At 52.5% G+C, this 16,638-nt stretch overlaps 1 protein-coding gene across 3 annotated transcripts in view; it reads right to left on the bottom strand.

Annotated features, from left to right (window-relative positions):
• The window catches only part of AGO2 (argonaute RISC catalytic component 2), an 87,352-nt gene that overhangs the window by 23,052 nt on the left and 47,662 nt on the right, over positions 1-16,638 (bottom strand). For all 3 annotated transcript variants that reach the window (XM_074316918.1, XM_074316916.1, XM_074316917.1), the window contains exons 3-5: positions 8,198-8,318; positions 1,659-1,840; positions 354-490 (exon numbers count right to left, since the gene is read on the bottom strand). In XM_074316918.1, the coding sequence (XP_074173019.1) occupies positions 354-490; positions 1,659-1,840; positions 8,198-8,318 (440 nt within the window). The remainder of the gene's footprint in view (positions 1-353; positions 491-1,658; positions 1,841-8,197; positions 8,319-16,638) is intronic.

The raw sequence follows: 16,638 nt of genomic DNA, 5'->3' as shown, positions 1-16,638 counted from the left end.
ACCAGGCGGGCCCCTCATTAGTTACCCTGTGTTGCACCAACCAGGCTGAAACACACATGGGAAATGAGGGGGACTTGGCAGTGAGACATCCACTCACCACCCCCGAGAAAACCCAATTCTGCCCCGTGCACACCAGCTGGGCAGCAGCATTGGGGACCTTGTTAGAGACCCAGACCCCAGGCAGCTCAGTGCTACACCTGCCCTGGCCTGACGCACAGGTGAGACAGGCCAGGTGAGACGCAGCATCTCTGCCTCCCACACAGGCCGTGTTCGGGGCTGGCCACACAGGCTCTCCCCAAGCTCTTGGCCCCTCAGCAAGCCCCCAACCCCAAGAAAGACCGAGCGCTGCTTACCATCAATATTTAGCATCATTTTCCAAAGAGAAGGTCGGACGGACTGATGGAAGCCAAACCACACTTCTCGGCCCCCACCCAGGGGGTTGGAGCAGCCCTCGGACGCGGTGAAGAAGGAACGGCCCACAGGGGTGTACCTGAAACAAGAGACCCCGTCTGAAAACAAGAACAGGCCGACTCCACGTCTTCGGTGGCACCAGCAGTGCCTGGTCACTGGGACGTGGTATCACCAAGGCCTCCTAAGGGAAGACGTGTTGTTTAGCGGTGGCATTACCCACCTGCTGGCAGCATTGGAGGTCGGCTCGTGTGGGTGGCCCTTGCAGGCCCCTGACCTTGGTTGTTAATCTTGCCCCTCTTTTTCTATTATTTTTCCAAAATGAAAGTAGACTTTCCCCAATTATAAAAGCAACATGGTAATTCATTCAAAGGAATGCAGAAAATAAAAATCACAGTAATTTGTGACACTCATTTGAAAAGTGTATTCAACATTTTGGCAACTACCCTTCTAGATTTTTTTTTCCTTGCACCCACCCACCTTTCTCCCATCAATGTTCCAAGGAGGGACAGGCTAGATGCTGGGGGCTGGGGGGCGGGAGAATCTCTGCCAGGAGTGACATCCCTGCACCCACCGAAGTCTGAAGACTGAGACCACGAGGGTCCCCTTTAAAAATCTAGCACAGCACTTCAAGTGACCGTCTCTTACTCACAAAGGGACAAGAAAGCCTCGTTCTCCCCTCAAACCTCAGCGTTCCGGTCGGTACTGGGAGCGTTCAGGAGGCAACTCATGCGTCACTGGAGTGACACTATCACCTACTCTCTGGTCCCAGCAAGTGCAAGTGCAGCGAGTTGTGGTGAGAAAGTAAAGCAAGAGTCTGACGCCTGTGATGTTGCCCAGTCCTGAAAGGTTCCTCATACAGGGGGAGCTGTCGCGTGGGGGGCGCTGTCGCGTGGGGGGGGGCCGTCGTGTGTGGGGGGCTGTCCCGTGGGGGGAGCTGTCACCTGCAGAACCTGGACACTGTCCCACTATTCAAGTCCCAAGTGTGACGGCAACGGAGGAACAGAACAGGCGCAGAGCATGGGGCGCAGGCCAGGAACACGCCAGCGTGCTCAGACGCCGGGACGTCACCTTTCTGTGCGAGGCTGAGATTCCAGGGACCGATTTTTATATTAAACGTTCCCGCCACGTGGGCACTGCTGCTGTTTTCACTGTGGAAACCCACACGTGACCATCACACCCTGACTCCGGGACCGGCCCCTCCTCGCACGGGGCGCACGCTCTCCCGGCGCCGTCGCCCCCGTCCTCACCTCATGGAGGGCAGGTGCCTCATGACCACGTCCAGCGCCTGGATGGTCTCAAAGGGGACGCTGGGCAGCCGCCCCGAAAGTGCATCGTGTAACGCCTGCAGGCTCACACAGGACACCCACTTGATGGACACCTTGAAGATACGGTCCTTCCCTTCTCCCGGCAACGTGACCTCCAGCTCCACCTGTGAGGGGCCCAGAGGACACAGTTATTCACGCTTCCCTCTGAAGAAGCTACTGAGACTCCAAGGCAGTGGATGAGCTTCCAGGACACTCCTGGGTCATGGAAACTCAGTCCTGCCTCCAGGCACACACGTGTGGGCACGTGCACAGCCCTCACGCCCACCGCACAGCGAGGCAGGACAGGCACTCCTGCCTTCCACACACGTCCAGTGCACGAGTGGCAGCGGGAGACAGGCAGTGACACGCCACCCCCCACAGAGGCCACGCCACACGGGTGGAAGCTGCTCAGCCTGGGGGCTGGCGGTCAGATCGGCCCCTCTCAGAAGGGGGGCCCCAGAGGAAGGGGACGTGGCGGCTTGCTGGGGGTCTTGGGATTCGTTTTCCCAGCCCTTTAAAAAAGTGTCCACAGGCTAGTTTTGCAACAACTAAATCATGAACAAAAAGCCTTCTGAGAATAGACACGTGATAAGACAAATAGCAAAACGCTAACAACTGTGCAATCTGGATGGCGCACATCCTACAATCCCTTCAACCTTTCAGTCTGATTAAATAAGTCCACAATCACCCGTGGGAAAATGGTCATCTCTGAATGTGGGCGGCGGGGACATCACACACTGGACATTTCCCGAAGCTGTTCTGCAGGACCGTCCGTGCCCCACCGTGTACAGAAGGGTTGTGGCACCAGCGTCACCAGGCACAAAACAGCAGAGAAGAAAAACAGCTTTAACTACAAGACCAACCAGAATTATCTGGAAAGAAATGAAAATCCTGAGCCAAACCTCAGAGAATTCACCACGACAGTCTACAACAGCCCTGCCCAGCAGAACTTCCTGTGAGAATGAAAACAGTCTCCTCCTGAGCTGCCCAGGGTGGCAGCCACTGGTCCCCTGTGGCCACTGAGCGCTGGCAATCATTTTGACCACACAGGCTAGCGCCCGCCCTCATGCACTGGCCACCTCGTCCAACCATCACTAGAGCAGCAGCCAGACTACACAGGACTCACCTGCACACCTGTGCCCAGTGCTTGGGCACAGGCCCACACGGACACAGGACACTACAGTAGGGTTCCCTTCAGAACAAAACAATATATTTTAGGGATGCCCGCACAGCTGATAAGACCATAAAGAGCAAAGGGTCAACTTAACCTGAGTCACCTGGACAGTAGCAGTGAGGGGAAGGGCGGGGCATGCAAATCAGGGAGCAGAGGGGGGGACACGGAGAGGGAGGCAGCGTCTTGGCCTGGATGGTGGGTACATGGAACTTATTACTGCTTTATGTATATACTGGGGGTGCCAAAAAAATGTCTACACATTTTAAGGGACATTATCTATGCTCAAATAGTAATTCACTGCAATCAGAAGTGTCTGGATGCTGATGGGAACCACTCTGAGCACCTCTTGTCATTGCAGAAGTTAAACGTGACTAGTATTCATCTTTTGTTATCGGTATATATTGAGTATGACAATTTTAATACAGTTTTTCCCTTTCTTAAAATGTGTATTCATTTCTTGGGGCACCGTGTGTGTGTGTGTACACTGTATTTCATAAGAAAAATTTAAATGTGTCACGTAAAAGCAGTAACTGAAACCTAGCATTTAACATGGTGACAATAAAGTGGCAGGCATTATGTATTTCACCCAATGACCTATCGTTCGCGACACCCCCGCCCCACCCATACTTTCAGTTAGGGAAACTGAGGCCCAGGAGGCTGGCCGTGTTACAGCAGGTCATGTGCAGTGAAGAGATAAGGGTGCCATTTGGACAGCGCGACCCCAGAAAAGGACGAGACGGTGGCCCGCGGCTGTGCTGGGCGTCGGGAGGGCTTCCGTGTGGAGCAGCAGAGGCCTGGCTCCAATGGCATCAGAAAGAGCAAGTGGCCCCACCTGTTCAGAGGTGGTACGCCAAGGACGGCAAACAGGTGGATGGAAGACAAGCACCAGGCAAATTTCCGAATTGCACAGCAGGCCTCCACCCAGCAGCTCTCGGCCTGGATGCAGGATGACTGTGAATTGGTACTAATTGGATGCTGGTTAATGTCACCCTTCAGAAATGCCTCTGTAAGTGAACTGAGAGGGGACTCGGAGGGGTGCATTTTCCTTTAGCAAAAGACCTTACACTTTTTAATCGAGTCCAGTCTAGCCTCCTCTTGGACCCCATAAAAAGGGCAGAGAATAAACTCCAGGCTGCACAACGTTCTCTGCCAGATACAATGTCTCGAGAGGCTGACTGGTACACGTTTCTAACAGCTTAGGGACGATGCAGATTTCAACAGAAATGTCACACTGTGTGGGGCAGGGTGACACTGGGCTGCAGCTGTGACATGAGGTGGAGAACAGTCTGCATGTCTGTCTGGGCTGCTGTCCAGCAGTGCCAGTCTACCCACCAAGAAGCTTCTATCTCCGAACAGCCTGAAGCTCTCGGTCCCAGTAACATAGCAGCCAAAGGGCACCAAATGGAGGTCCCCAGGACACGGGGCTCACAGTTCTGTAACCAGCTACGACCTGCCCATAGGCAGGTGGCTCCACTGGGCTCCCTGTATGCACTTTAAGGAACAAGAGAACAGCCTGCCCACGTCACAGCACACTTGTGCCAACTGAGGCCGCCAGCACCCGTGGAGGGCGGTCTGGAACCCCGGAACACTACAAGTGCCATCTTCTGACACAGACAACCGAAATATCGGCTAACAGAACTGACCCAGGGCCTGGAAGATGGTGAGACAGTTGTGAGATCCCATCTCTGCAGACAGACCTAAGCCACACTCCACTCCCTTTGTGTGGAAGCCACCAGGGTGACAGAATCAGAATTGCGATGGGAAGAGTCCTGGGTTGGTGCCACCACACGGCTAGGAGACGAAGGAGGGAACCGCGCTATAAGGGACAGACTGCACGCACCCAGGAGAGCAGAGCCCCAGCCGTGTCTCCATCGGGGTTTCTTGTCCAAAACTTGGCTGCCATGAGGGCCGAGGCCCCGTAATTCACTGCCATCTGCTCCTAAGGAAGGAGTGACAGTGCTGGCAGGGCCCTGGGCTGCCACACTCCGCGTGGGGCTGGTTGAGGGTCCAGACCCTGCCATGGCCCTCCAGGGGTCTGCAGGCCGGAGTCCGTGCCAGGGCGACAGCTGCTAGGCTCCTTGACACGGGCCCTTTCCTGAAGGGGACACACAGGTCACACCTTGTTTTCAATGGACACAGGGAGCTGAGACTTGACGGCTTCCTGGGACTTTGCACAGCAACGAATCTCCTCATAAAGCGAAGCGCTGCCCCTCCAAGTTACCCAAGAGAAGCCGCAGCCTCGTCTAGCATGGTGCTGGGGATTTGGAGTCACCCGTGGCAGGTAAAACCAGCAGCGGCACACAGGAAGTGGCTGCTCTGTTGGGTGTAAATGACACTTGCCGAGCCCCTCCATCCCAGGCTGGCTCAGTTCAAGGCACCTTGACAAACGCAGTGTCATTGGAGGGACCCTTAGCTTGGAAAGGCAGCAGATTAGGCCCAAATGGAGCAGACCCTCTACCTGCGTGCCACCCGGGGAGAACGCCAAGGATGGCCCCTGCCCCCACCTGCCTGTCCTCAGTCCTCCTGCCCCTCCAAGTGCAGAAGCTTCAGTGCCCACTCAGGATCCCTGACACCTCTCACTGCAACCAGCAGCCATGGCCCCCATGGCCCCGGTCCCGGGCACAGGGGGTGAGCCGGCAGGAGCACCGAGCGTGGGTTCTGTGCGAGGCTGTCTTCCCCAACAGTGGGCGCCCTCTGCACAAGGGCCGTTACTGATCTGAGCTGTGCATCTGGCCTAACGTGCCGCTTTCTTCCAAGGAGATGCTCGTACCTTCCCTGAGTAAATGGATGGAAGCTGTAGATGCAGGAACCTGCAGACCTGGTGAGTGAAGGCCCAGGGCTGGACCCACACCGGGAACAACAGACCACACATACTCCGGTCCTACCAGTCATATCATGTCACTGCTAAAACAGAGCTCGGAGTTCAATCCCGAACGGTGAGCAACTTGGACAACTTACTTAACTTCCTCCGTCTCCGGTTCTGCACAGTAAGAGACTGGCCCCAAGGTGTTTCAGCCCTCATGGGGGCTGGAGTTAGGGCAGGTGGGCTCGTGTTTCAGTAGGAGAGATTAAGAGGAGATGACAAGAGCCAGGCGAGGGAACCTAGGACATGCTCTGTGCATAGCCCTGGACGAGGCCAGCTGCAGCCCCCATCTAGCCGCCAGGAGACATGGGGTTAACACGACACTAAAGGATTTTCTGTCTTACTACAGACGTGCCCACGATACAAAGAAAAGTGCTTCATAGAAAAATTAGCAAACATAAAAGAAAAAAAAAGATAGCACTTGGCTATAAGATGTAATATATGAAGAAACACTTTATTTTAGCTCTGAGGGAAGAGATTAATTTCTGCGTATCGCGAATATTTGACAGAACTTTGAGAATGAGTGGCAGGAGTGGTGTGCAGTTAGGAGACCCCACGCTCACCAAATGCTGGGGCTTTGGGTAGGTTTCGAAGCTCATCTGAAAACAGGACAAGGGTGGTAGGGATTAAACTTAAGGGACACCGAGCACCCACTAGGTACAAGGCAGTAGATATGGGGGGCCATCGTGGACATCGGCCCCAACCCAGAGACGTGTGGGTTAGGATGACAGATACAGATCCCTTGGCCCAGGAACAGTAAGCAGTGGTACCTGCTCAGAGCGTGCCATGTCCCAGGCGTAAATAAGCACATTAGATCCTGACAACTCAATGATTTGGGACCGCAGTAGGATGTGGGAGCTGGTTAGAGAGGTGACGCTGAATGAGCCCCCACAGATTAGCAGACCCAGGGAAGCTGGAAGCACGTAGCGTGGAAAGCGCTCTTCTTGGGGTGCACGCACTCATTTGACTCGCACAAGGCCCCACGAGGTCATTTCTGTGCAATGTCCCCTCTTACAGGTGTGACAGTTGAGGGTGGCAAGGTAAGGCGGCTTACCCAAGGTCTCACCAGGAGTAGGAGTGAAGCAAGGACCCAGTCAGGTGTGTGGTGAGCCCAGAGCTGAGCTGTGACCTTGTATGAGGAGGTGTCTCAGACACGCACACCACAGCGACCCCCCCACCCCTTCTGAAGGAAAACGTTCCTGTGCCCGCCTAGTGTCCGAGTGTCGCCATGCACAGACGACATGGTGAATAAACTCCTTATGTGTTTGCTCCTTATACAATTTCAAACAAAAACAAATGTGCAAATTAGTCACAAAGCTTTATAATCAATAACTTTCAAATGCACAGCATGCTAATTTGCAAGGGGCAAGTCTCCTCAGCTGACAGGCGTAGTAGGGTCCTGGCACTCCCTCCAATTCGGAACACGGTCCACTGCTCCGCACCAGGCAGTGCCCAGCTGAGCCACTGCTATCTCTGAGAATCCCGGAGACCATTCGGCACACAGCCCTTATCACCACCGGCCTTCCCCAGCCCTACCATCTCCATTCTTATCAGGACCCAGCAATTCTGAGCAACCAGACGGGTGAGAGGAGCTTAAGTCTTTTTATCATTAAAACACAAAGGCAAAAAAAAAAAATAAAAAAATGCAATGCCTGCAGAGAGCGTACAGGTCACCAGACAACTGGACAACAGTGTGAGACGCTGTAAGCGCTGAGCGATGCTCCTTCTCGGGGTTCTGGGTGGGGTGGGGTTTCAGAAGCTACTTGTGCAGTTGTTCTCAAAGGGAACTAGCTTTTCTGTTCTTGTTGGGATACTTACTTTTTTTTTCTTTTTTTTTTAAATTTGTGTAAAGATTATGGCTGAGCTGAGTCCTTCCTCTTCTCCTACTTATAAACACCACCCATGATCACCCTGGAGCGGCCCGTTCGTTGAAAGATGTGCCAAGAGGTGACAACTTCCAGGCAGAAATTTTATTACTTTTTAAATAATGCCATGATAAGGATAAAGACAGTAAGAAAAGGTGACACTTTAATATAATCACTACTCCCGGGCTGACTGTCTGTCATGACTCTTATTTCAGGTGAATCACTGTCTGACGCCGGTTGTTAGCTGTTTCACTGCCGTTGGCACGCACACCTCCACTTACGCGAACGCACTTTTCCTTAGGTCTCGACAGTCCCACTGGGTGATCCCGCCTCCCGCCTGGTGGTGGTTCGTGGCCCAGGTTTTACATTTCAAAGTTTAGTGGCTTCAAGATGTTCTCAACTCCTGTCTGTGGACGCAGACAGCTTACTGCTCTACCGGGGGCGACCACAGGGCACGGAAGGCAGTTCTCAGGGGCCTCAGGAGGAGGCACAGAGCCGCGGGGGCCGCCCCTCTCAGGTGCAAGGATGAGGGGCAACAACCCTTGGAACCTGGGTGGTCCAAGCCCATCTCTGAACTCACCTTCTCCCTCCCGATCGGAAGAGGCATCGCTGTGTAGAGGTTCTTTCTTCCATCAAACACTGGCTTCCGGTCCCCAAAGATCTGTGTTTTAAAGTGCTGGACCATATGTTCCACTATTTCCCTGAAACAAGACAGAATTCAAGCAAAATGTCAGTAAAATCAGAGAAATCATGCCTGAGGACCACCCTTCTGACACTGGTTTATAAGCCATTTTGTAAGAGCTATGGATCGTTTTCGTAACGTGACCTCCAACTTTCTTCTGTAAAGAATCAAACTAGACCCTTCACTGGCTTCACGCTCGTCAGTCACCCAAACATCAGAGGACGTCTTCCCCACCAGCCACTGCACATGCTGCAGGCGGCGGACGACAGAAGCTCCCAGCACCTCCTGGGGCGCTGAGGGGAGGACCAGAGGGGAGGGAGCATTGTTCCCACGTGCTGGTCTGTGACAACCCCCAGGGCCCCCCCCATCACCCCCGTGCTCACAGAGAAGAATTCCCACCCCGCTGACATCGGGTGCTGGCTCAGTCGTGTGCTTTGCTTTGGTCACCAGGAAGTCAGAGGTCGGGACGTAAACAGAGGCTGCCAGGGGTCGTGTGATTGGCATGGCTCCCTGGGATCCACTGCAAGAACGCACCTGGTCACCGCTGCCCTTTCAGTCTGGGCTCCAGAACAAAGAGCCTGAACCTGACTCAAAGCCCGAGTCCAGCCTGACCCCGCCGGGCCAGTCACCCCACAGCCCACCCGCACGGTCCTGAGCGCCCAATGTGCGCTCTCCGCCACTACGCTGGGGTGCTGTCTGTCCCTCGGGCAGCACAGCGGCACACGCACGGCCAGCACAGGGAACTTGTGTCGTGAGCTCCAGGGGGCACTGCAGCCGCTCGGCCCCCGCTGGCCTGCCACTCCACACAGGCGCAGAAGCTATGGGGGACTGGGGACTGCCCAAGTGTCCTGCGCCCTGGAGGCTGGGGGCGGGGCACGCCACCACCCACCCTGCATGTCTCTGCCCCGAGAGCCCACTGGGCACACCTCTGCCAGCACTGGGCGTGGGGGAGGGCTGAGGAATTCCACTTAACTCGCCAAACACCTGACCCCTCTCACGCACAGCATCTCAGGAAGTACAGAGAGGAAAGGCCACAACGCCTGCCTGCCCCCCAGGTCCACGAAGGGGCCACAGCAAGCGGCCTACCAGAGGCTCGAAATGCCAGTCGTTATCAGGAAGCAGCGGCTCAGGGAATATGGTAAAGAGGGGGTCAGGGGTCTCGACAGCAGGGACAGAGCGGGAGGAGGAACCTGACAGACTGAGCCCAGCTCTGCCGTGAGGGTTTCTCTCTGGGCAGAGCCTTGGTCATCGTTCAGGAAGCAAGAATCAGAAATGCATCCCATTCCTTTCCCAGAGCGTGAGGAAAGCGGGCCTCAGCAGGCTTTCTTCCTCACACTGAATTTGTCCAGGAGGCCCTCCACTGTGCTCGTCACAGGAGGCCAGCTTCTAGGGGTCCAGCCAGACCTGCCCCTACACCCACTGCCTGGGAGTCTTTGTTCCAGATGGAGCCTCTTGAAACACCTGTGAAGGGGCCACCAAGAATGCACCAGGCCTCCAACACCGGTGGGAGATCACAGCCCCGGCAGGTATGAAGCCCTAAAGACCTCCACCTCTGCCATTTCCGACCAGCAGCCAGGGCACAACTTTACCTGTGTCTCCACACGCTACTCTGGACACCTCAGACATGCTGCCTCCAGACCCCTGATTCCCAAGCTTCAGGCACCCCACCTTCATGGTCAGGACTTGACGACCAGCTCAAGGTCCAAATGGCTCTACTGGGGAGTTCCACCCACACTCAAAGACAAATCATCCAAACAAACTCAAACTTACCATGAACAGAATTAAGAGGGCACATGCCCCAGCTCATTTAAGAGGCTAGCAAAACTTTGATCTTGAAACCTGACGAAGTGGTCATGGGCCAATAAACACACATGAAGAAACAAAGTACTAACAAACAGAATCCAGCAACATGTTAAAAATAACGCTGTCAACATGTCAACGTTGGGCAGACACCAGGAATGAAAGGTCGGGTTTAACATGATAAAAGCAAGTGATGTGAAACAAATTACCGACTTAAAGTAAAAGCTAAAGCCGTGAAACTTCTGGGGAGAAAAAAGAAAAGAGAAAAATCTTTATGCATCCTGAGATAAAGATTTCTTAGACCATAAACAGTTATCAACTGTAAAATAAAACAATAAATTGGACTTCATCAAAATTAAAAATGTTTACTCTTTAAAAGATACTGTTATGCAAAGGGAAAAGGCAAGCCACTCACGGGGAGAAAATATTTTTAAAAACACATATATCTGACAAAGGACTTGCATGCATAATATATAAAATAAATTCCTACAACTCAGTAAGACACACAACCCACTTCAAAAAACAACAACAGGTAAAAGATTTGAACACTTTGCAAAAAACAGACACCCAAGTGGCCAATAAACACGAGACGATGTTCGTCATTAGTCATTAGGGAGCTGCTGATAAAACCACAAAATACCACACACGCACTGGAATGACGAACATTACACACCCACCAAACCAAGGGGTTGGTGAAGGGGCACGTGGACCCTTAACTCTTACACGTTGCTGCTGGGAATGTAAAATGACACAACCACTTAGGAGGAGAAAGGTTGGCCATTTCTTATAGAGCTCAGTGTGTACAGACCACTCACCTAGCAATAGCTGATACTTATGCAAGAGAAATGAAAGCATGAAACCACGTGTATGCAAATGTTGACAACAGCCCCAGCCTGGCAACAACCTGAGTGCCCATCCACTGGTGGACAAATTATGGTACAACATCACAATAGAACACTGGTATTCTATCGGTGAGTTTCTGGCAGAGGCAACATGATGGTTGTATCTTAGAAACAAGCTCAGGGAAAGAAACCAGCTATAAAGCAGTACCTACTGCGTGATTCCATTTCTATGAAATTTTCTGATAGGCAAAAACTAATCTACGTCAACAGAAGGTGCTTCAGTGGTTGCCATGGGGAAGGGGGTGGGGGATTATCAGCAGACGATTAACTGTAAAAGGGCATAAAGAGCTCTGGGGTCTTCAGAACGTCCCACGCCTTGACTGTCACACGATTGTCACACGAGTGTACACTTTATTTTAAAAAATGTATTTTAAGTGTGTTTTTCCAGGACCCATCAGCTCCAAGTCAAGTAGTTGTTTCAATCTAGTTGTGGAGGGCGCAGCTCACAGTGGCCCATGTGGGGATCGAACCAGCAACCCTGGTGCTATGAGCATCGTGCTCCAACCAACCGAGCTAACCGGCCGCCCAGAGTGTACACGTTTTTTAAAGCTCATCTAACCATACACTTCAAAAGAACACGTTTTGTTGCAGGTAATTACAGCAACAAAGTTGACTTAGGTTTTAAAAATCGAGTGTGAAAAGTTGTTAAATTATGATAAACTCCAAGAGGTAGAAAAAAAGCATTTAACAAAATCCAATAAAATACAACACCCCATCAGCATTTCTTTTTTAATTAGCAAACTAGGACCAGAAGGCAACTTCCGTAATCTGGTAGGTTTCCCTCTGAGATGCACAATAAAGATGCCCTCTTGCCACTTGTTCCACATTGGGCTGCAGGCCGCGGATGCCGCAGGAGGGTAAGGAAAAGGGAGGAAGGCTGTTGTAAAGAAGAAAAACGCTGCTATCGGTGGACACTGGGGCTGTGCTTCTTAAAAATGCAGACGATGGCGGCCGGATGGCTCAGTGGGTTAGAGCGCGAGCTCTCAACAAGGTTGCCAGTTCAATTTCCTCATGGGATGGTGGGCTGCACCCTCTGCAACTAAAGATTGAAAATGGCAACTGGACTTGGAGCTGAGCTGCGCCCTCCACAACTAGACTGAAGGACAACAACTTGGAGCTGACGGGCCCTGGAGAAATACACTGTTCCCCAATATTCCCCAACAAAATTTATTTAAAAAATTTAACAAAAATGCAGACGAACCTTCTGAGGAACTCTGGAAGCTTCAAGAAGACAGATCCTTGCTTTTCATCTGTGTCCCTCCAGGGTCCAGCAGATAGTGGATACCCCATAAATATTTCTAGAACAAATGCTCATTATTTTCCCCTGGTACCAAGTCTTTATTCGTTCACTCACTCACTCATTACACACCCTCAGGGGGACAGGTCGGGACAGGGGTAGCGCAGGGACCAAGAGCGCAGAACAGCCAAGTCACCCGCCAAATAGACCTGTTTCGGTAATAACGCCCAGGAAGGTCAGTCTCAAGCAGAAATGGAAAGCAGAGGGGCTGGAGAACCACTAGGAGGTGCACCCTCTCAGCCTCTCTAGGAAGTTAAAATTCCCCACAAAGCTTTGGTGTCCAGCAGTAGATGTGGAATTATGTCCTTTCTTCTCCTGTGAAACAATCGTGGGTTGTGGCCGCTCTGACACACGTCTCTTATAACAGCAGAGGAGTCCCTGAGTGATCTGGCTACACAGGATGGTCACGCTTGGAAACACACATGTAAATTACTTTATTACCCAATGCAACACAGTATCAGTATGTCACTTGTTACATATTCACGTTTTGGAATCAGCGGCCACCCTGTACAGTAACCTCCTCTCTCTCCTCTCCCCACCTCCTACTGCCCCCTCTGCCCTGAGACTGGAGAACAGCAGCCACACCAGAGGCCTTCCCACCCGCAGCGTGTAAGTGTGTCACCGTGAGGGACGGGTTTACCCAGAGTTAAGCGTGCAGGGGAGGAGGGGTGGGGATAACTAGTTCCAAACCTTTTACTTGGGAGCTGGAAACACCAGAAGAGGTTAAAAAACAGAACAACCAATGAACAAGCCACATTTGTGGACCATAATATTCAATTATTCAATTCTCCCCAAACACATCCATTCTTTCAACCCCAATGAAAGGTTCACTGGTGTTTGATGGAATTTAATAAGCTAATTCTAAATATATTTGGAAAGGACAGAGGCCAGCCGTGCTCTTAAAGAGGAACAGGGTGGATGTGTAAAAACGCGTGAGTGAGACGGCGTGCTGCTGGAGTGGGGACAGACAGGACACTAGCAACAGGCCCCGTGGGCATACAGGCGCTTCATCTGCGACAGAAGTGGCAGGAGAGAGGACACAGCACGCTAGTCAGCACCCAGGCATCTAGCATTCAAAGCAACAGAATGGGCCCTGCCACGCGCACGACACCCCTGTTTATGCTGATGATGGACACCCGTTCGCACACCTAAGCGTGGCTTCTTCAGGGGCTCAGGAAATGTGCTCAGAGGAGGAGGCTATTCAATCAGTCATTACAGTAGGAAGCTCCCCAGCAGACGAAAAAGAACCTGACCGTGTGCAGACAGCCCAGGCCACCACACAGCCCACGAGAAAGAGTCACCACCATCCATCCCCGCACTGCTCCCATGTCTCAGCCGCCCGAGGGAACGGAGTGCTAGCACCTGTGTCATTTGTGCAAACAGGACTCATACCGCTTGGTTTTCAGGACAGGAGGGCCACTAGTTCTGAAATATGGAGGCCCCTGCCCACCATCAACACAGACCTACTCCGAGACTGGCCAGCCTTGCTTCCTCGCTTCCTTCCCCCCTCCCTCCCTCCCTCCCTCCTCCCTCCCTCCCTCCCTCCCTCCCTCCTTTCCTCCCTCCCTGCCTCCTTCCTTCTTCCCCCCATCCCTTGCTCCGTCCCTTCCTCCCTCCCTCCCAGTCTCTGTCTTAACTGTGGTAGGAAGAGATAACATAAAATACACCAGTTCAATCACTTGCACACGTCCAGTTCGGTAGCATTCAGCACATTCACACTGTGGCACAACCACGACCATCCACCTCCAGAACTTCAGAACTTCTTACTCCCCAGTGGAAGCCCCAACCCTTTCAGCACTAATTCCCCACCGCCCCCCCTCCACCCAGCCCCAGGGACTTTTCTTGACAAGGCTCCAGAGCAAGGAGGAACCACCTGGGACAAGTTATTCTTGGAGTACTGCGTTTGGTTCTTCCTAAATACCAAGTTTGGCGCCTGGAAAGCGCAGTTCCCATAGGGCACCAGGGCGGCTTCTGGACAAACACCTTTACTGAACGGACTCTCAGGCTGCCTCCAGACCTGCGGCAAAAGCAACAGCCCCACGACACGGTCTGTGCACTGCATCACCCACTACGTGCTCGGGATCTTACAGAGTGGTCCACTTAACGAGGACAGTGGCAAAGTGTCAGCTCCTACTCTCTGCCAGGCACTTCCACGAACCATTCATTCAGTCCTCACAATAATCGCGGAGGCCGACACCCTCACCTCCACGCTACACGGGGCGCGGGGCACACAGCCACACACTGGTACGGCAGCGACAGACGGCAAAGCTGCCTCGTAGTAACCGAACATGCTGGCCCATCAGAAGCTGACATGCTCTGGATTGGCTTGCCTGCCATAATTATGGGAAGTTTTCTCTTTAAAAAAAAGAGCATTCTTTGGTTAACGTCTAATCACGGGTTTTGCATTAATACATTCTCACCATAAAATTCAAATACAGATAATGCTGGAAGTCTGCCTAGACCACCTGACCTCTCCATCCTTTGCTTCAAAGTAACCTGATCGCTTTCAAACCTATGAATTTATACAAATACGTAGGTACATGAAAGAAAGACATGGTCTTAGCGTTTTAAATGTATTGTATCACACGCACCGAGTGCCCTGTTTTCCCAACTATGTCGTTGAGACCTTCCCTCGTCACTATACACAGAGTGGCCATTAGGTCCAGAAACAGAGATGCTACTGTATCATGTCTGCAACGTAATGTCAACAAAGCACGGAAGACACAGTTGTCTGTATTCCCATCTCATAGCTGTCACAGTGTTGACAGTTTCACGGGACTCCACAGTCCGTTCACTTACCCGGCCCTGCTGGCTGACATGCAGATGATTTCTGTTTCTGTCTCTCTCTTTTTGACTTTACTGTATTAAACATCCTTGCATGTGTCTCTTTAGGAGAGTTAGAAGTAGAACTGGTGGGTCAGAGGGTGTGTGTGTGTGTGTGTGTGTGTGTGTGTGTGTGTGTGTGTGTGTACGTATGCGTACACACACATGCCCAAACCACCTTTTAAAAAGCCTGGCCCAAAGGCACATTCCTTGCAGGGGGCAGAGCCCATAGTAAGTAGCAGGCCACAGGTGACAGTCCTTCTGCACTGTCCCCCGCCTCTCCCAGACACACAGAGATTGCTCTGCAGTGCTCTCCCGAGGTCACCTGACGGAGCGCAAGTGGAACGAGAAGGAAAGGGCAGTGGAGAGTGGACAAGCACACCTTGTTGCTCACGCTGTGCTTCTGAGCCTAGCGCTGCTAATTCTGACCGGCCAGCAAGGCTGGCGGCAAGGCTGGCATAACCCAGACCAGAGCTGGGCACTGGCTAGTCCGTCTCTGTATCCACAAGATACTGGAGGCTTCCTGAGAAGATGGCCCTGGCCTTGCACTGAGTCCCTCCCACGCCTCCGCTCAGTGAATGGTGATGGACCGCACTGCCAGAGAGCGAGGGTTCACCAGGCTGGGATTCACAGCGACTCGTCACAACGTGTGGAGATGGCATTTTCCTCTCCGCCCCACACAAAGCCTCGGGACGGGATTATTAAACGTCTACCTTGTGCACAGCACAGGTTTTAGGAACTGAGAATGAAGAATGCTTTAACAGGATGCAGTGTAGAAGGAGAAACAGGTAGCGAGATGGGTGTTTCCAACCTTCTCGGCAGGGTTACCCCCGGGGAACAGCCCACAGCATGACCTCAGTTCTCGTTTTCTGCCTTCCCCCTCCACTCTGAGCTCCCTTCCTTCCGTCTAGAGTGCTGGCCCTGAGTGCTGCGGGTCGCTGGGCGGACTCCCGCTTTCCCATGAGGGACAGGGGCTGCCCAGGGGCACAGCACCCACCACACGAATGCAGGTTCCATGTACGTTGGCCGCTGGCAGGGAGGCTACAGGACGCGCTAAGACAAAGCATTAGCACATGGGTTTTCCCGGCACAAAACCTTCACTTCCAACATTTTTCTATACTATTTTCATTGATTATAATTTTGAGATTGGACCTTAGCCAAAGTCCAACAGAATTAATCATAAAATAAGGAGCCCTGAAGGCTCACACATTTAAGTAGGCAGGGCACCTAGTACTACGTGGGCTGGTCCTGGCCACAGAGACGCAGCTCAGGCCCCACCTTTGCTACTTACGGTTTGACTTGAGGCGATTTGTAAACACTGGGTAACTTCCAAACCTTACCAGGGTAACTACTGGTAAGGAATGTGGCAGTACAGTCAGGTAAAGGCATCCAATCTTAAATCCACCAGCCTTTTGCTGTTGCCAGATGAAAAGGTCTTAATCAGACCTTCTTTCATAAGATGTGGTTGATGGCATAAGAGGAGCCCAACCACCACCTTACCTGTCAGGAGCCCAGAA

This window comes from Rhinolophus sinicus, linkage group LG12 (genome assembly GCF_036562045.2).
Source record: "Rhinolophus sinicus isolate RSC01 linkage group LG12, ASM3656204v1, whole genome shotgun sequence".
Classification (NCBI taxonomy): Eukaryota; Metazoa; Chordata; class Mammalia; order Chiroptera; family Rhinolophidae; genus Rhinolophus; species Rhinolophus sinicus.
The sequence above is the reverse complement of the archived record's forward strand: the minus strand, read 5'-3'. Positions and strand labels throughout refer to the sequence as shown.